The 20,936-nt window shown below is 36.6% G+C and overlaps 2 protein-coding genes across 3 annotated transcripts; one reads left to right on the top strand and one right to left on the bottom strand.

The window, feature by feature from the left end:
• Positions 1 to 1,013: 1,013 nt before the first annotated feature.
• On the bottom strand, positions 1,014 to 4,317 carry LOC141305436 (THAP domain-containing protein 6-like). The gene is made up of 5 exons (XM_073832536.1): positions 4,198 to 4,317; positions 2,008 to 2,200; positions 1,830 to 1,931; positions 1,620 to 1,721; positions 1,014 to 1,534 (listed from the first exon to the last, which is right to left on the bottom strand). The coding sequence occupies exons 1-5, from the start codon at positions 4,275 to 4,277 to the stop codon at positions 1,301 to 1,303; spliced, it is 711 nt and encodes a 236-aa protein (XP_073688637.1). The 5' UTR covers positions 4,278 to 4,317; the 3' UTR covers positions 1,014 to 1,300.
• Positions 4,318 to 4,819: 502 nt separating this feature from the next.
• LOC141305389 (alpha-taxilin-like) lies at positions 4,820 to 20,333 on the top strand. Of its 2 annotated transcripts, none has more exons than XM_073832489.1 (11): positions 4,820 to 4,896; positions 5,376 to 5,540; positions 5,619 to 5,885; positions 7,119 to 7,210; positions 12,053 to 12,223; positions 12,494 to 12,688; positions 12,812 to 12,931; positions 13,098 to 13,172; positions 16,102 to 16,194; positions 16,391 to 16,486; positions 19,038 to 20,333. In XM_073832489.1, the coding sequence occupies exons 2-11, from the start codon at positions 5,387 to 5,389 to the stop codon at positions 19,338 to 19,340; spliced, it is 1,566 nt and encodes a 521-aa protein (XP_073688590.1). In that variant the 5' UTR covers positions 4,820 to 4,896; positions 5,376 to 5,386; the 3' UTR covers positions 19,341 to 20,333. The 2 variants fall into 2 exon arrangements, with proteins under 2 accessions (XP_073688590.1, XP_073688591.1); XM_073832490.1 differs by having other exon boundaries at positions 4,826 to 4,841.
• Positions 20,334 to 20,936: the final 603 nt, after the last annotated feature.

The following is a 20,936-nucleotide window of genomic DNA, read 5'->3' as shown; positions in this document are numbered from 1 at the left end:
TATTCTAGGCAATTGTGTTCTTTTAATTTTATAGCAACAGTTTGGACAGGACCCTTTTCTAGTCTAACATGACAATGCCTTCAACTTGAAATGATTGATTCAGTCAGTGTGGAAGAACTTGACTGGTCTGCATAAAGCCAAGTCCTAATGCCAGCTGAACACCTCTGGTGTGACTAAAATGCAGACCTTAAACTAAAAACTCATCACCAAACACTAGTGACTTGTACAAATGGGTACAGTCATTTTAGACAAACCAAAAACTGTTGAATCAGAGATAAAAATACAGTTTTTAAATACATTAATTATGTTTCCATATTTGTTGCCACAGTTTTGGAATTGCCTTTTTCTGTTCTAAAGAAGGGGTGTTCCAATACTTTTGTCCATCTAGTGCATGTACAAGTCATTGGTGTTTGGTGATGAGTTTTTTTGCTCAAGGTCTGCATTTAAAGTCACACCAGAGGTGTTCAGCTGAGATTAGGACTTGGCTTTCTGTGGACTAGTCAAGTTCTTCCACACTGACTGAATCAATCATTTCTTTTTGAACCTTATACACTGAGGCACTGTCATGTTGAAATAGAAAAGAGTCCTGTCCGAACTGTTGACCTAAAAATTGAAAGCACACAATTCCCTAGAATATCATTATATGCTTGAACTTTAAGATTTGTACTCATGGAAATGACTTCGGTAGTCATACCTGTTTATTAGAAGGGGGTGTTCCAATACTTTTGGCAATATAGTGTATATGTGAGGAAAAAGTTTTCCATTGCTTGTTATAATGCCATATAAAGTACTGTTTGCATACACATATTTCCTGAAACATATTTCTCAAAATTACAAAATTATAACTCCCATATCTAAACTCAAAAAGCCATCAAATGCACTGAAAACCCATGTCACTATTTTTCTCAAAATCTAAGAAACTACAGCAGTACCTGAATGTCAGTTCAATGCTAACTGTATTACAGTAAAGCAGTCAGAAAAACAATATTTTGAGAAAAACTGCACCCTTTAAATATTTTGTATTAGACAATATTATTGAAATATTTAATACAATATATGTTTTTCACATTTATCCATTTCTGTACAAACAACTAAAAATAAACACATAAATGCATGACAAGGATATGGCTGACAAACTATGTCACAAAATAAATTAATTCCCACAACACTGAAGACTAAAGTCTTATCCCACCAAAGCACTGCACTGGAACTACAGACAAATCATATATACATATCAACATATCTAACATCATTTTAAGGCCAGATTTGGCATCCATGGAACTTATCTGCTATACAGCTCTCAACTTTTTATCTTCATTTTCCCTGAGTAGAAATTGAGCTTGTGTTTCAACTCTTCATTTATGAGTTTTTTTCCATCCAGGTCTTCTAGAAGAGCAAGCACCATGTTCTTTGCCCTTTGTTCCCGTTTCTTCACGTTCCTCATGTCTCGCTCCAGACTCTCCACTCTAGCCAAGGCTTCGCTGAGTCTGGCCTTTAGATTAGTGGGATCTGCAGGCAATGCATAGGAGTGGTCCTATAAGAAAGAAGGATGAAAATGTTTCTATTATGATTATATCACGGTCATATCTGTTTGGTGCATAATCCATACAAATACTCACTACATTAGGCAGAGGTTTAGTCTCTTGTGACTGCTGAGGACAGTCCACTGGTGGGTTCTCTACAGCTTTCCTTGATGTTCTTATTTTCCTGGGTGTCACTGGCTAAAGTTAAAGAATAAAATATATAACGGAGCTAAATGACAAGCTATCAAAAACATGTCATCTAATGGTAAACCTACTCTTTGGTGCATAATTCATACAAATACTCACTACATTAGGCAGAGGTTTAGTCTCTTGTAACTGCTGAGGACAGTCCACTGGTGGGTTCTCTACAGCTTTCCTTGATGTTCTTGTTTTCCTGGGTGTCACTGGCTAAAGTTGAAAAATAAAATATATAACTGAGCTAAATGACAAGCTATCAAAAACATAGATCTAATGGTAAACCTACTCTTTGTAGATGAGCCGGGAAATTAAAGACAGATGGTTTAGCTCCTTCTCGAATCCTGACAATTTGACCTGTCCTGTCCACATCCTGTGGTTTGAAGTGCTCACTGCACAGAACAGAGCAGTCACTGGCAGAAAAACCTTTTCTTCTTGTAGCTAGTTCCCACTGCCTCCTCAATGCTTTCTCCCTAGGAAACCTTCAAAGTGTCAGAAAAGTTAGATAGCCAGCTAACAACAGTGCAATTTTTTTGCAAATTGTCAGACACTCACCTGGAACAAATTGCTTGTCATAAAAAATCAGTTTAAAGAAAAATGCCAAAATAGATAAAAAGCAGTGATTATGGGTAATTTGGTTTACAATTTAAACTAGTACTTCAAGTTCCAAGAGGCTCATTCTATAATTATACCTACAGTTAATAACTGTCATAGTGTCAGTATACAGTACAGCTAAAATTATTAGACATTTTTCATGTTTTCAGTCACTTGAATGAAAGAAAAGGCTTTTAGCTGTTCCTAAAAGGCTGGGATGTCACATTAAAACTATGAATATTATCTATAGTATTTCTCTAATATACAGTTTAAGCCAAAATATACACCTCACAGAATCGGCAAAATTTTCATTATTTTAACAAAGAGGGATCATACAAAATGCATGTTATTTTTTTATTTAATACTGACCTGAATAAGATAATTTTTTTTACATAAAAGAGGTCCACAACAGAAAATAATAATTACATTTATAAAAAAATTACCCTGTTTTTTTTTTTGTTTGTTTAGTGATAGTCCCTTGTTTGTCCTGAACAGTTAAACTGCCTGCTGTTCTTCAGAAAAATCCTTCAGGGCCCACAAATTCTTTGGTTTTTCAGCATTTTTGTGTATTTGAACCCTTTCTAACAAGGACTGTGCCAGTAACTGATTTTGAGATCCATCTTTTCACACTGAGGACAACTGAGGGACTCATATGCAAGGTTCAAAAGGTTCAAACACTCACTGATGCTTCAGAATGAAACACAATGCATTAAGAGAAAAAACTTTTTTTAATTATGAAGATCAGGGTGAATGTAACTTTTTTTGTCTTCTGGAAAACATGTAAGTATCTTCTGTAGCTTCTGAAGGGCAGTACTAAATGAAAAAAAAAAAAAAGATTTAGGGGAAATAAGAAAAATGTACACATCATTCCGTTCAAAAGTTTTCACCCCTGGCTCTTAATGTGTAGTGCTTCCTTCTGGAGCATCAGTGAGTGTTTGAACCTTCTGTAATAGTTGCAAATGAGTGACTCGGGGTGAAAAGATGGATCTCAAAATCATTCAGTCATTGTTTGAAAGGGTTCAAATACACAAAAGTGCAAAAAAAAAAAAAAAAAAAAAGAATTTGTGGGACCTGAAGGATTGCTCTGAAGAACAATGGGCAGTTTAACTGCTCAGGACAAACAATGGACTCATGAACAACTATCACTAAACAAAACAAAACACACACACACACACACACACACACACACACACACACACACACACAGCTGTGGATCATTCAGGTAACAACACATTATTAAGAATCAAGAATCAACTTTTAAACAGGGTAATTTGATAAATTCAACAATTATTTTCTCTTGTGGACTACATGTAAACGTCTTTTATGTAAATTGCTTATTCATGTCGAAACATGCATTTTGTACAATCCCTCTTATTTTGGTAAAATAATTAACGTTTTGCAGATTCTGCAAGGTGAATGTAAACTTTTGACTTCAACTGTATATTACTTATTATAGAATGCACTAATCAATATGAACATCAGATCAATCTGTTATTTTTTAAATAGATGCCAGCAATCCAGTACATTTTCTAAATTCAGAATATGTTTTAATGGAATTATAGTTTTTCATAGCAGACAAATGCACAAAGTTTAACTTTGCACAATTTAGTAACAGATGTAACGTTAGGTACACAGCTACGTGGCTTGGTGGCGCTGCTCAAAACAGTGAGATGGGTTGTAAAAGTCGAGATGTGTCGAGCTGATTGGACCAATATAATAAATCCATATATAAACTATCATACAGCCTACGACTTTACCGCTAAGATCTCTTATACAGTCTCAGCTTTAATAGTTAGCGACTGATATTGTTAGCCATTAACGTTAATAGTCCGGCTCTGCTAACATAACGTTAAATGACCAACCAGAATGAACTGCTCAGTCTTACTTGTGAAAAGTAATTCCCCGGTATTTGCTTTGGATTGTGCGGCGGTTTTTACAGCCCCAGGCTGCACACGAATCAGGCATATTTTCTCCAGACCAGTCTTCTGACAAAGAGCTGCCCGGTCCAATATGGCGGCGACGCAGATACAAGATGAAATGCGCTTTCGAAACATTTTGTTCGAATCTTTTGTTCTGAATCTTTTGGCTCGGAGCTTGTGATTTTATAAATGGGGCTTTTGTTTTGGAAACATTTCAAACTTGTAATCTCGTGTTTAGACATAATTTTCGTTGCACTTTTTAAAACCATTTTGACTATCAGGTTCAACTAACGTTAGGCTGCTGTGTTTTCAGCGCTTCGAATTTGTGAATCATTTCGAGGAGCGATTGATTCAATTGATTCGAAGCTTCGAAAAGCATCGGTTCCTCCATCACTAGCGCCAAATTCGGCGCTACTGAGAAATATTTTTGAGAAATATTAATTCAAAGCTAACATAAAAACAAAACAAGGGGAAAATAAATATATAACCGCTGTCAGTACGATACAGTAATAATAAAATCATAAACACCGGAAGTTCCAAAGGTTCGACCAATCATCTTCGATTGTTTCCCTGGCATTTCCTGTGTCAGTTGGAAGCAGCGGTGGGAAGGGTAAAGAGTGCTGACAAACATTAGAAGTGGTTTCTTGGACCAAACTAAATTACTGGTATTAATTTAAACGTTATTAGCTGAAAGCACATATGCTTTCAATGTGTTTGTTTTCTGAAACCATAAAACGGTAGAGCGCGTCGATTCGCTTAACGTTAGCAGATGTTTCACTGAGCGTTTGGTTAGCCATGGCTGCTAAACTGGTCGAGCGAGATGTTAAACAGCTACTTCTATGTTTATCTACAGTTATAAACAGTCAGTTAAAAGTAACACGTGTTCTTTGTTTTGGACGTCTGTCAGTTGACATTTTATGATTGACAATCGACTGAATGTCTTAACTGTGGTCTCAAGTCGGTGTTTAGTGATTAGCGTGGATATGTATTATAATGTGTACATGTAATGTGTTAGCCAAGTCATCTTTGTTTGTTTTGCCAGCAGATTCATAAATGTCCAAGTGAACTGAAACCGAAACTGTTCAAGCTATTAATTGCAATATGATGTCTTGTAGTCGTTTACCTGTGTTATTGTTCCTTTTAGTATTTGTAGCAATGCAGAAGAGTGAGATGGAGGATCCAGTAGCTGATAGCACTCCAGATGATACAGAGGAGAGCACTGTTGCATCTGAGATGACCAACAGCCCTAAAGAAACTGTAACACAGCCGGGCGGTACTCCAACCAACAATTCTCAAGCAGAGGAAGGCTGTAAGCGTGCAAAACCTTCTTGTATCTACATATCATTGCCCTATTTCTTCTAGCTCATCTTCTGTTTCTTGTGTTCAGTGGCAGAGGCTGGAGCGCGTGCTTCCTGTGACATGGCTGAGGAACTGAGTAGACAGCTGGAGGACATCCTCAGCACCTATTGTCATGTGGATGGTGGTGTCGGCGGCGAGGATGCAGCGGTGGCCAACGGCCAGCCTGATGGTGTGGAAGTGAACGGGCTGTCTGAGAAGGAGGACGGCAAGCAGGAGGAGGCCAAACTGAATGGCAATGGATGCACGGAGAAGGAACCGAAAAAGCTGCAGGAGAAGAAGAAAGTAAAGGGACTGGGTGAGTCAGTGTGTTTGCTTGAACGCGCAACACATGCTCTTTATGGCGCGGTTAAACAGTGACAGGACACTGATAATGATACAAAAGGTTTCTGCTTCAAATGGTTACTCTTCTTTAAACTTTCTTTTCAGCAAAGAATCCTGGAAAAGTTTTATGTTTTTAACTGACAATAATAAATGTTTCTTGACCAGCAAATCATCATATTAGAATGATTTCTGAAGGATCATGTGACACTGAAGACTGCAGTAATGATGCTGAAAATTTAGCTTTACATCACAGGAATAAGTTACATTTTACAATATATTAAAATAGACAAAACTTAACTTAAATTAAAATGTTACTTTACAAGCTTTTACTGTATTGCTCTGCAAAATGTCATGCATGAAATCTAGTCATTTACTATAGGTATTAGGAGTTTTGCAGGCACGAAAAACTTCCCCTTGCAAGTTGGCCACATGAATTCCCCGCCTTCAGCCAACAAAAAACCTGCATGTTTTTAAAGTGACATCTGTGTAAACAGTGTAATATGGCAGAACTTCAGGGCAGTTTGTATCAAGCCTCTTTCTTTGTGATTCTATGCAATTCAAAGTAAACCCACACACTTGATCTGAATGCAGTTGCTTTTCTACCTCCATTCACAATGGAGTATTGTGATATACAATCAAAATGTCAAATTATCCAATAATGTGTATTTAAAACAAGAGTTTATGCTTTAGTATTGTTAATCGATTATTACGCTTTATTTACTTAAAGCTTGGCTGAAAATATTGATTACCAGATTTCAGTATTCATTTTAACAAAACAATATTGATTCTTAAATTCCAAGATCATTTTTGTAGTTTTCAGTTGATGCATGAATAATGATTTACCAAACATAATTCCTAGTTTGCCTCCCAAAACAGGTTTTATGACAGTTGCTGTTTAAACGTTAAACAATTAATTTTAACGGTGAATTGGAGTAAAACATAACTATATAATCAGACATTTTTAATTTGCTGTTCAGACATGAACTTTTTTTATTTGAGTGTTGATTTCAATGATACCTCAAATTAATAGCAGCTGAATTTGGGATCCGTTGTCAGTTTTAACCAGTAGTGTTTTGTAATGTAGTTGTAGTTTGCGTAATTTAGAATTTCTATTCCTGAAATAATTGTAATCATGATCTGAATCAATTGTGAAATGTTAATAACGCTATTCTTTACCTAAAATCTGTGTTCTGCTTGTGTGTTTTAGGCAGAGAAATCACCCTTCTAATGCAGACCCTCAACACATTGAGCACTCCAGAAGAGAAGCTGGGTGGTCTCTGTAAGAAGTATGCTGAGCTGGTAAGACATGATGATGATCAAAAGATGTCAACATCTTAAATCATGTGTTGTATAAAGAAAAACAATATCACTCTTAGAGTAGGGATGCTCATTTTAACTGGTTATCCATAAACCGACTACAATCAGTTGGTTTAAAAGGTCATTTATTTATTTTTTATTTTTTTTATTTATTTTTTCTTCAGTAGTTTATCAAAATATTGTAAAATAGTGTTGTCAAAAATATCGATATTTCGATAAATACTGAAATATCTGAACGATACCAATACTAATTTCCCGAAGTATCGATACTAGCCGAGCTGTCACTTTCACTTCTCTGCAAAGGCGCGTTGACAAACACCACACGTGACCGCAGTGCCTGTCTCGTCTCTTTCAAGTGAAGCGAATAGAAAGGCGAGTGCGGCGCCCCCGCGACCGGCTTTGTTTGATAAAGAACACAGCAGGAGTGCTATCTGGAAATATTTCGGATATAAAACAAATGAACATGGAAAGCCGAAGTACACAAGCAAGCCAACATGTAAGAGTTGCTACAGAGCAGTGCTAACAAAAGGCGCTAACACCACTAATTTCGCAAAGCACCTGAAAGACAGACACCCGGATCTATATAAAGAAGAACTGTTCTCATTTTAACATGACTGAATCATTAGATAAGATTGCCTATTATTGTTGCTTGTATGAGCGTTGTCCCGTTTTTTTACCGTAGTTCGTTAATATAATCAGATTGAGGAATCTTAGACGAGTAAATACCTTAACTGCGGTCAAATATAAATTAACTGCGGTTATTTAACTTTATTTAAAAAAATGATTACTTAAATTCTGCAATTTGTCTTAATGTCAGTCCAGTGAGCAACTGAGCATTGTGTGTGATGCACGCATGTTTGCTTGCGTGGATCAGTGATTATGAATCCGGCATTAAAATCTGTTCATCAAATAATGTTAATCTATTAACCAGCATTTATGAATGATGAGTAGGGATGGGAATTGATAAGATTTTTACGATTCCAATTCCATTTTCGATTCTGCTTAACGATTCGATTCTTTATCGATTCCCTTATCGATTCTCATTTGGAAGAAAAGGGACAACAAATTGTTGATTAGCATCACCATCACCATTCACCAATGAAAAAATTTATTAAATAATAAAATAAATATTCTTCTGTAAAATTAACAAAATACAACATAAATTATTTTGTGGCAATTCTACAAGAATGTCCAACATTTTCTAATAGAAATTAAAATTCTCCTTTTTAAAAGGATATATATGAACTCAAAAATAGAACTGTCAGCCAGTGACGCTCCTGGGTTGAGAACCATAGATATACGTTGAGAACTGTTAGTCCGGAGCAGATCGAAAATGCAACATTCTTTTATTGTTATTGCATGCTGTGTGCGCAAATGTTTTAGCATGTTAGTGGTATTTCCTCCCTTTGAGGAAATATCTACGCTGCAAGTATTGCAAGTTGCTCTATTTTCGTCTTTTTTGGTGAAATACAACCGCACTTTAGAGCGTTTGTTCCGCTTAGGCGCCATGCTTACTATTGACTGAGCGTAAGCTACGCAACGTGCGTAAGATACGCAATGCACGTGATGACGTCATTCGTGCCCACTGGAATCGTTAAGGGAATCGTTTGCAAATTTTGCAAACGATTCAAAGGAATTGAAACACTGGGAACCGGTTCTCAACAAGAACCGGTTTTCGATTCCCATCCCTAATGATGAGCAATGCATTTGTTACAGTATATTTGAATCTTTGATAATGGTAGATAATAAAAATACAACGGATCATGTTAGCTCTGGTCCAATAAAAAATATCAACAGATAGAACTTTGGATTTTAATTAGTTCATGTATTAGTAAATTATAGTTTAAATGAACTGTTAACTAAGATTAATAAATGTTTTGGAAGTATTTAGAATTGTTTATTCATGTTAACTAATGTTAACAAATATCTTTTACCATTAACTTAAGTTCTAAGATTAGTTAGTTCAGTTAATTTTAAAAGTGTGGTCTAAAAAGAAAAAAAAAAGTTTACAACCTACACTACCAGTTGTATTTGAACAGCAAAGAAAGTATGAAGCAAACTCAAATGAAGCTAAGAAGCTGAACAGGGCTGTAGCAGTGTACATATGCATATACCTCATTGTCATGTTCTAGACTTGTTATATTTATCTTTAAATTAAAACAGAAATTTACCCCCTTAATAATTCCAGCATCGTGGCAACACTATAGTAAAATAATTGCTGCATGATTAAAGTAAAATAAAATTTGTTTTTGAGAGGAAAAAAAGATAAATTACATACAGAAGTAAGCACTATAAACATAGCTAGACTAGGCTATTTTACTTTGCCTTACTCCACAACAAATCCTTTCAATTTAACAGTATTCAGAAAAAAAAGCAATAATGAAAAATATAAGAAGCTAGGCTATATAAACGACAAGCCAAAATTAATTAATTTAGGCTGAAGCAAAACTGAAACTATAACATTGGGTCTCTCATTCTACACAAATCCGAATGTTTCTGTATTCGAGATGTATTTGAATGCCAAAGTATTATTTATTATTTTAACCTGTTTTTGCTACTTCACTCGCATTCTAATATTCACATTAAACAAATTGTTTGGCATAATATCATGGCAGTATGCTGATAACAATTAACGGTACAGATTATTCAAACTGAGCAGTGTTTTTTCCATATGTTTTGGATGTATTTTATTATGATAACGAAAGGGCTGCTTTGTCAAGTTAGCGATGCTTAACTGTGCACGCACCTGCGGTGCAAACAACTACTTATACAGACATTCGAAACTGTAAAGGTTTGATTTTATTTGAGTACATTCACAATAAAAACAAATCTTTGTGCTTTTGTAAAATAAAGAAAAATGTGATGCCACATTCAGCCGTCTTTGTTTCCATTCACGCACCAGAAAAATTAACCCAAAAAATACTAGCTACTTGTTGCACAGTGTTTTTCTTTCATTTTTTTAAAATTAAGTAAAAATATTTATCGTGTTGGCCCATTCATTCATTATATGTATCCTAACTTTACGATATTTTTCTCCGCCCACAGAAGCACTGCAGGTGCGTGATGTGATGTGACCATGTGAATCATCACATTCTGTTGTTCCCCGCTTTTTGCGCGTGTAAAATTAATCCCTGGAAAACAAATGCTAGTATTTTTAACGGGTCACAGACATTTATCCTTTCTAATTTAATTCGATTCTAATTTAAAATAATTTTGTTGGTTTACAGTTAATAATCGGTTAATTAGCGTTGGCTGTCGATTAGGAAAAATAACCGAAATGAACATTAATTGCAGGAAGAACCGTTTTCATGTAGTGCTAGAAAAGTTGCCGGTGTGTCCTGACTGAGATTAGATGAGCTGATTAAGGGTTCTTGTCATCAGTGCTGCCTACAGCCTTTGCTGAACAGTGTGTTGCCATTTCGGCTTCAGCTCGTCTACATGAATACAATAGCAGAAAATGCATTTGTGTTTCAGCCCACATTTCAACATCAAGAGCCTTATTCATTTATACATTTATGAAGATTCACATCTCGGTGCTATTACTACTGTAAGTACTAGGGATGCACCGATGTATCGGCTTATAATTAGTATTGGGAGTTGCTGTAATATGTACTATTGACCATCTGTCACAAAATGCAATCAATTAGGGCCATTGTCGCCTCTTTCACACAGTAATGCCAGTAAATTTCAGTAAAATTAAAGGAATGACTTTACAAGTAAATAGAAAAATGCAGTGTTTACACAGGCGACAACATAACATCCTTTTACCGGTAAAGCACCATTCACACATCAGTTTCAAAATACCTGTAAATTCTGTAACATCATCAACCAGAAATGTCATCTAAACGGCTTCTCCTCCTGGTGTTGTGTTTTGTAAACATGGAGGGGTAAACGTGGTCAGTGTTTCTGTTGATGTTTATTTTTGTGCCAAGCATTAATAGCATTAGCATTAATTCAGCTGATTTTGGCCCAGAGACATTGTAATAGACAATGGAGGAAATGCATCATTGTGTTAGATTGTTATGATTGGCCCAGACTAGATGTTTAGCTCGTTCTGAACTTGTATGTGCTCATACCAGTAAACTCGTTCTGCATTCACAAAGCACATTACTGGTAATTTACTGGTGATGTTACATATTCTCATACTGGTAAATTGGCAGAACAAATTTACCTGTTCACACATGTTCTCTTAACGGTAATTTACCAGTAAAGACTCTGCGTGAAAAGGGCTTTTGATGCTTTTCAATGTGGTTTGACAGATTTACTTTGTCTGGCTCAGTTCAAGTAGCAGCACAAAGCCTCTTCCACTTTAATACAAGTTATAGCAGGAAATAAACATGAATGAATATCAGAAAGTATGTTGGAAAATACAGTACAACTTACTGAAAAGTATCATGTCACATGTAATCAGTGTTTTAATCACAGAAAAGCTTTTAAGCAACATGTTCCTTAACATTGCATTTATGTCAAGATGTTCAGTTGGTTAGTTAGCTATTAAAACACTGGACTTAATTTACCATTAGTTACATGTTTGTTTGAATAAATCTGACATGTTTTTATAAAAATGTGCTAGTTATTTATGATTTCAGTTTTTATTTTAGTTTTTTAAAAATAGCAATTTAATATAATAGTTTGTTTTCTTAAAAAAAAAACGAAGGTATCGGTATAAGGCATTCTAATGGCATTCTAATCTGTATCAGTGCAGACATTACCATCTTGCATCCCTAGTAATTGACTAAAGCTTGTGAGATTGACTACCTAAATATTGCTGTTGTGACATCCTTAATTTAGAGAAATGCTAATAATGCTTCCGTCCTGCTTCAGCTAGAGGAGCACCGTAATGCGCAGAAACAGATGCGGTCTCTGCAAAAGAAGCAGACGCAGCTGATCCAGGAGAAGGACCACTTAAGAAACGAGCACAGCAAAGCCATCCTGGCACGCAGCAAGCTGGAGAGTCTCTGTCGGGAACTGCAGAGACACAACCGCACACTTAAGGTACACTAACTTGATATGAATGCAAATAACTTCATTTCCATTATTTACGCTCGGAGAGTTTAGCGTAATCCATCATGTGTGTGGTGCCTGCCTCATGCAAAATTACATTTCAGAGGTGATCAGAGTCCTGCCTCAGCATTTTCCCTTCCCTGCTGCTCAAAGTATTGTTTCATCAGTCTGCTCCAACTCTACTTTTCACATAACCAGAGGCTTGTTGCATTATATGTTCCTTAATGAGATAAATGGATTGATGTTTGCTGTACTCGGCAGGAGGATGGTGTGCAACGTGCCCGACTGGAGGAGGAGAAAAGGAAGGAAGTGACCTCACATTTCCAGGTGACTCTGAATGACATCCAAGCTCAGATGGAGCAGCACAACGAGCGTAATGCAAACCTAAGGCAGGAGAACATGGAGCTGGCTGACAAACTGAAGAAGCTTATTGAACAGTACGAGCTCAGAGAAGAGGTGAGATATATAGAAACAGAGAATGAAGATTTGCAGATGGCACGTGGTTTGATGTTTTATATAATGTAATGACTTTTGTTGTTTTGGAGCTACTGTACCTATGAGAGTTGTTTTCTGTCTCAGCATATTGACAAGGTGTTCAAGCAGAAAGATCTGCAGCAGCAGCTGGTAGATGCAAAGCTTCATCAGGCACAGGCACTGCTCAAGGACTCAGAGGGTCGGCATCAGAAGGAGAAAGACTTTGTGAGTTTCTACATCCTTTATGCTGTACGGCAGCATGCAGTCAACTGAAATTACAGAAACATAGAGACTTGCATTGTATATCCATCCAGTGTGGTTATGTCTTCTGGGCAAGAGCTGCCAGTCACTAAATAAGATTAATATGGTTTGTCATTTCTTTCTTTCACAGCTCCTGAAAGAGGCAGCTGAGTCCCAGAGGATGTATGAGCTTATGAAACAGCAGGAAGTCCATCTGAAACAGCAGGTGAGGAACACAGGATAGATCATGCATCTATAAGACAGCTCAACTTATTAGATTATTATTAGATTTTTTTTTCCAAATAAATTAATACTTTTATTCAGCAAGGCTGCATTCAATTGATCAAAAGTAACAGTAAAGATATTTATAATGTTTAAAATATTCAAAATAAATGGTGTTCTTTTGAAATTTCTATTTATCAGAGCATTCTAGGGAGAAATGTGTTGTTGTTTTCACAAACATATCAAGCAGCACAACTGTTTTCAACAATGATAATAAATCTTTCTTGAACAAGAAATCAGCAAATTAGGCTATGTTCACACTTGGCATCTTTTTGACAAAAGAAAGTTGACAAGGGTGCCTTTTTAGTAAAAAAAAAAAAAAAAAAAATCTGTCAGCTTTGCAGCTGAGGGAGTTTTTTGTTGCTATAACAACAGCTGCAACAGTAGCCTATGTGGTGCAGAAATGTCGAGAAAAGAGGAAGCTTGCTCTTTTCTTTTTTTGGATTTTCTTTTTTATTTAATAGGACGGTGTTTAGACAGGCAACAAAGTGGGAAAGAGAAAGAGGGGACGGGATCAGGAAAGGTATGCGACTTGAAAAGGGACACTCAAAGTGCAACGGCGCTACTGTACATGTCAATGTGTGGCTCAAGAAGCTATCGGCACTGCACGTCGGTTTTTCAAGTTAACGGGGAGGCAAATGTAGGTTCACAATAAAATAAAAGTCTATCTACCGGCACCTTTCCCATAGTTTCTTGTTGTTAAAGGGGTCATCGGGTGCAAAACTAAAAATCCACCCAGTGGTATTTTTTAATCTTTAAAAGTAATATCCCCTTTTTAAAATCAGTTCATTCTTAGCTTCTTGTCATTGTGATAAAATACATTTGATTGACATGAGCGTTTTACCTTAGACCCGCCCTCATAGAGCTGAAACAGTCCGAATACGATCCTCACTGTGTGACTCTAGTTGAGGGATTGAGGTGTTCTGTTGTTGGAGGTAATAATGAACATAGCAGTAGTCATTTACTACCGACATCTGAGCCGCTGAAGACACAGAGGTTTAACGTTACTTTCGTTTTTAAATGGAAAGTGCCAATCCCGATCTACATATGCATCTATTTTCGTGTGAATCGTTCCTGATGCAGCTTCACCCACAGCAGAAGTGAGTATAAGGGTTTTTTATGCATCTTTGCAAATGGCCTTTCTTAATAAAGTGCTTGTTGGCAAGTTTCGCCGATAAACGCAGCTAAATGCAGCTAAACGCTGCTATATGCGTCTAAAGTAAACATAATCCCAGACTGGGGCGGGGCGAGCAGAACTCGGTGGCATTTAAAGGAGCCATGTCTTAAAATGAGCTGAAATGTTGCAGAGCTGATTTTGACAAGGTAAAAGGGTGTTTTTTTTACTCTACTATTGAGAATTTTTAATCAAAGTATATTAGAGACTTTTCATTAAAGGTGCAATGTGTAATATTTAAGATGATCTCTAGACAGAAATGCAATATAGTATACATAACTATGTTTTCAGGGATGTATAAAGACCTTACTTAATGAACCATTATGTTTTTATTACCTTAGAATTATCAGTTTATATCTACATACACCGCGGGTCCCCTCACATGGAAGTCGCCGTATTGTTTCTACAGTAGCCCTAAACGGACAAACTGCTCTACAGATCGCGTTTCATCACTGTTGTTCTAGCGGAAAAACACTGACACAATGATGAACATGTAACTGTAATATTCACAATAACACCGTTTTATTGAATTAAGTAAATATAATTCCTTAATTTACATTTTAAAAGAAACCTAATTACTCTTTGCTGTCTAAAACGACGACATCTTAATCCCGTGTGGGCCACCGTACCTTCTGTAAAGGGAGGGGTGAGCGGTGGACGGGAGCCGTTGGTTGGAATTCACAATCTCACCGCTAGATGCCGCAAAAATCTACACACTGCACCTTTAAGACCCTAAAGAATCATATGAACTTGTGGAAAATGGGCATCCGATGACCCCTTTAAGGAAATGACAGGTCTAGCTACTCGATTGGTCAGCTGTCAAAAAGGCGCTTGGCGTAGGGTGTTTTCCTCAGAAAAGTTCAACTTTTTTTCAGCTTGGAAAGACACTCTGAGCTGCAGAAAAAGGCACTGGCGTTTAAAAAAGAAATTGCTCAAGTTTTTTTTTTTTTTTTGAAAACTGTTTACTCCATAGGATTATGTGTAATGTAAAACAGACGCTGACAGTTTTAAAAAAGACGGCAAGTGTGAACATAGCTTTTGAATGATATCTGAAGGATCATGTGACACTGAAGACTGGAGTAATGATGAAAATTAAGCTTTGCATTATGGGAATAATTAGCATTTTAAAATGTTAGAATAGAAAACAGTTCTTTTGATTATTAACAATTATCACAGTATTACTGTATTTTTTGTCACATAAATGCAGTCTTGGTGACAAATACACTTCTTTCAAAAACATTAAGAAATCGGCCTCAAACTTATGAAAAGTAGCGTGTGTCACACTTGGCATAGATTTACATTGAATCTGGGATCTACCAGAATTCCCTTGCATTATGATGGTGTTTTTACAGTGGCATTTAGAAACATGCGTTACTGTTTTGTGTGTTTAACTTAAAGGGGTCATGGCATGGATTTTTCTCATTTTAATATGTTCCTTGAGGTTTAGCTATAATGTTAATACATTTTTTGCACTGGATACAGTTTTGTGTACTGTATCCAGTGTAGACAATATAGTGGCAGCATTGCAATTTCTATTAGCTTTTAACGTGACACTCGCATTCAGCGTATTCAATTGATCAGCTGTTAAGCAACTGAATGCCAGTGGGTGAGAAGACCTCTTATATTCCAAAAGATCAAGGCAAATTTGATTTCTTATGTCATGATGACCCCTTTAACATACTTATTTCATCTTTTATAGCTCTCACTGTACACAGAGAAGTTTGAAGAGTTTCAGAACACACTTTCCAAAAGCAACGAGGTGTTCACAACATTCAAGCAAGAGATGGAAAAGGTAAATGACTGTTTAATAACTATTGGAGATTAGTGTGGACTTCGTGTCCTAATAAAGACACTTTTAGTTTGCAAGGTCTGTACTACATAGAATGTAGGTCATCTTGGGCGTTGTTACAACTTTTCACAACACGAAACATAAATCTCTAAAGCTTGTATGTGAAGGTGATTCAATCTGTATTTGCATTGTGCCGCAGATGACAAAGAAGATTAAGAAGCTGGAGAAGGAGACGACCATGTACAGATCGCGATGGGAAAGTAGTAACAAAGCCCTGCTGGAAATGGCAGAGGAGGTGATTGTACTCAGATCTTTGCAAATTCCAGGGTTTGTAGAAGGTGCTTAAAGTGCTTGAAGTACTTGAGTTTGACTTTTTGAAATTTAAGGCCTGGAAACCCTTGAAAATAGCTATATTCCTGAAGAGGTATTTGAAAAGTTCTTGAATTATTGAAAGACAGTGCATCTATGAAATAAATGAAATGAGCACATATCTTTTCAAAATCACGCCTTTCTTTCGCTTATTTCAGTTACCCCCAATTTCACAGACAAGGCTTAAGAGCCTAGTTCCCAGACTTAAATGCAAGTCTGAGCTGTTTCAACTGAGGAAAAAAACAAAACAAAACTTGCACTGATTGATCTTGAAATATGTCAGTGCCCTTGTTTTGATTTAAGATGCACACCAGAATTTTTTTTTTAAGGCGTGTTTAAAAAAAACTACTTTATTGTCTAAATTGAACTATGGCCTAATCCTGGCTTAGTCTAATCCCTGTCTGTGAAACCCAGCCCTTAATGTCTAGCGAGCTAAGCCAGTAGTAATACTGACAATGTCATGTATGGCTGAAGACACGAAAGGATGGTTCGTGATCATTATTCAGATTGGCTTCAGAGCATGGTTCGTGAATCAATTGACTTGGATCGAAACTTTGCGTATCGCAAAGCGAGTTGAGCCGGTTTGCGAGTCTTTCGCTTTGAAATCAGAACTTCGGAGTGTGAAGGTTGAATCATTTGATTCAGTTTGAGACTTTAGAGAACCTATTGCAAATATTTTTTTTAGATCAGGATTTCGGTGCGGTTTTGCTAATCTTTTTTTCTGAATTTTTCTGAAACAGTAAACATCAAACTATTAGGCAGTACAGTTGTAAAAACAAAAAAAGAAAGAAAGTATACACAAAAACAAATCCTTTAAGAAAATTATGTGTGGTTTTACTATAGTAAAAGTGTAGTATATAATACCTTCTTTTGCTTATTTTAGTTAATGTCTCGTGAGCTAAGCCAGTAGTAGTACTGACAATGTCTTTTAAACATGGCTAAAGACATGAAAAGGGGAACAGGTGAACCAAATCAATTTGGTCATTTATGCTGGAATCACTCTGATAGATTCAAACTCGATCATTCGTTTCAAGAGATTCACTAGCAAAAACCAGATCAAATTAAAAGAGCCATTCATCTTCAGATTTTTAACATTGCTCGTAATGATTTAGAAAGCACTTAGTGATGTGTGAAATTAAGCTTTTCGAAACTCTGAATCAGTTAAACTATTGGTTGCAAAACGATTCACGGTTTCAAAGCGCTCCAATCTGTTGGCGCATTGCAAATCATTTGCTTTAGATCTGAATGAGTTTGTGAATCATTTCGTGAATTGAATGATTCAAATCAAATGATCTGTGATACGTGATTTGAAGTTCAGATCAAAGTCAAATGATTTGCGCTCCAAGTCCTGATCTGAAAAGATGGTTTGTGAATCATTATTCAGATCGGTTTCAATTTATTTGAATATTTGAATAACAAATCATCTTATTTTGATCTGAACTGTGGAGCGGGTTCGCAAATCATTCGATTCATATCGGGACTTCACAAAAGCATATCGCAAAACATTTGATTTAGATCGGAACGGGTTCGTGAATCATTTTGCAAATTGATTCAAATCAAACGATTTGCGATATGTGAAGTTCCGATCTCAGTCAAATGATTTGCGCTCCACACTCCAAGTTTTGATCTGAAAGGATGGTTCATGAGTCATTAAGTTTGGCTTTAGAGCATGGATCGCGAATCATTTGATTTAGATCTAAACTTTGGAGCGGGTTCACAAATCATTTGCTTTAGATTGGAACTTCGCCTATCACAAATCATTTGATTCATATCTGGATTTCAGAAAGCGTATCATGAAAAATTGATTTAGATCGAAATGGGTTCATGAATCATTTCACGATTTTAATCATTTAAATCAAATGATTTGTGATGCATGATTTGAAGTCCCGATCGAAATTAAATGTTTTGCGACGCACAAAGTTCCGATCTAAGTCAAATGATTTGGAATGATGAACTCCTGAATTGTAATGATGGTTCGCAAATCATTATTCAGATCGGCTTCAGAGCGTGGATCGCAAACCATTTGATTTAGTTTGAGACTTCGGCGCATGTTCGCGACTCTTTTGCTTTGAAATTGAACTTCGGAGTGCGGAATGCAAATTATTTGTTTCAGATAAGGTTTCGGAGCGATTTTGCAAATCTGCTTTGTTCTGAAATGGTAGAAAACATCAATATACACAATAACAAACCCCTTTAGAAAATGATTTGTGGTTTTACTATAGTTATAGTGTAGTATACTTTGTAATACTTTAGTAATACTTTGTATGTGCTTCACATAATTTTTCCCCTTTTTGTGCATTTAAAAGAGTAGACATTGTTGGATAAGTAAGATCCCTGATTGAAGTCCTTGAAAATCAAAAAAGTAGTGCTTGAAAAGTCCTGAAATTTCATTTAGCACCATCTGTACGAACCCTGAAATACTGTTCTCTGTTGTATTTGTCACCAGCTTAAAATCTGAAATATCTTTTCTACTGTAGAAGACACTACGAGACAAAGAATTCGAAAGCCTGCAGGTGAAGGTGCAGCGACTGGAAAAGCTCTGTCGCGCATTACAGATCGAACGCAACGAGCTGAGTAAGAAGGTTCAGGGCATCTCCACAGGCGTTGAGAGTAAGCCAGAAACAGGGGCGGGGTCACCATCAGAAGCCACAGACTCGGAGGGCAGCCCCATCCATCAGAACAACCCAGAGACTCCACAAACCGCCTGTAGCTCTGCCTGCCACTGCTCTCCAGATCTAGAGGCCGAGACTCACAGAGAGGTGTGCTCAGCCCAGGATTGAGTCTCACTGTTTCTGGGCGGCCAGGACACACACAATCCTTCCCGCCTCTACCAGAGCCCCGACCCTCCGTAGGCAGTCAGTGTTGTTGTTGTTTTCTGCATCTGCATCCACAACAGAACTGCTGCTACTGGGGGGTTTCATTGTGTCAGGGAAGATTGTGCCTTCAACATGATTCCTATGCTGCGTTTATACTCTTTTGGTTTTTATGTGGCTTGCTTTATCCCACCCTATTCCCAAGAAAAGTCCATATTTGCATTTAGAGGGGCGTCTATGTTGCTGCTGTGTCGGAATGCTCAGTGTTTGTCCACTAAATGCTTGTCTCTTTTCAGTTGGGCTGAAAAAACGTAAAGAATCTAAACAGGCGGCTTTGCCAGGAAACAGCAGTTGTGAGGTGATGCTATTTCTTTAGGTGTTTTTATTTAATTTCTCGCCTTAAGTCGTGGTATCACGTAAAATCTGCTTGTACGCCTTCCATCTTTGGTTTAAGTCCCACAAATCATAGTTTGCACCAAACAATGAATGTATGATTTGTTATTCCTCTTCACTACTCAGAGTTTAGAATTGTAGAAGTACAGTTAAGACTAACATTGTTTTTTGAGTTTAAGGTTTTGTGTAACCTGAACATAGATTTTCTTTTACGCTTTCTCTTACGCACAACACTTGAATTTGTCATGTATCTTTTAACTCAAGTTTACACCACTAGCTTCTTTAAGTTAATATGTTCTGCATTGTAGATGCATTCCTTTAACATTCCATTCACTTCTAATTCGGAATATGCACTTAAATGATGTCATGACCAATGGGGAATAGTTTCCTCATTGTAAAAAGCCCAGTTGCATCAGATTAAACCAGAAGATTCAAGTACACTATGCAATTCTAGCTCTGTTTATGTCATCTCAGTGTCGAGCATGTGAGCAAAGCACTGACATGCTGAGAAATGAATGTACGTTCCACACAAAGTGACTTAGTTTTGTGATGTCAGCACACTCTGATTTTCTCACCTCCATTTTTGTGCCCTGCTTAGTGGAGTGCAAAAGTATTAGTAAAGTGTTGGGCCTCAAGTGCATCAAATCATCAGTTGGCCATGTGAACCCTTCCATATTTCATTGCAGTCAGTCAAGGTTTCTGCACAGATTCAGATTTAGTTTCAAAACGTTTTTCAATGGGTATGTGTGTGAAAATCAGACTTTTATTTGCTGGTCATTCAAATTTGACATTCCCATTGTACAAGAAGGTACCAAAGATCTTTGTTGGTTATTTTCCCCTCCACACCCTGTATACATTTATTTGCGAATTAAAAAACTAAGAAAATTAAAAGGTGATTCCTGTATTCATTGTTGATAGACTGATATTTCAGTGTATATATATGTATACACACACACACACACACACATCAGAATGAAAACATCAACAAAATTCCTGAATTTTATCATCATTATTTCAGTCACATGATCCTTCAAAAATCATTCTAAACCTATAAACTAATATTATGTTGAAAACAGACGAGTAGATATTTTCAGGTTTCTTTGATAAAGTGCAGAAGAGCAGCATTTTAAAAAATACTGTTTTAAATATTGATAATAATTTGTTTTTAAA

The sequence above is a fragment of the Garra rufa genome, unplaced genomic scaffold (assembly GCF_049309525.1).
Source record: "Garra rufa unplaced genomic scaffold, GarRuf1.0 hap1_unplaced_002, whole genome shotgun sequence".
NCBI lineage: Eukaryota > Metazoa > Chordata > Actinopteri > Cypriniformes > Cyprinidae > Garra > Garra rufa.
Note: the sequence above shows the minus strand (reverse complement) of the source record. Positions and strands in the feature narration are given on the sequence as shown.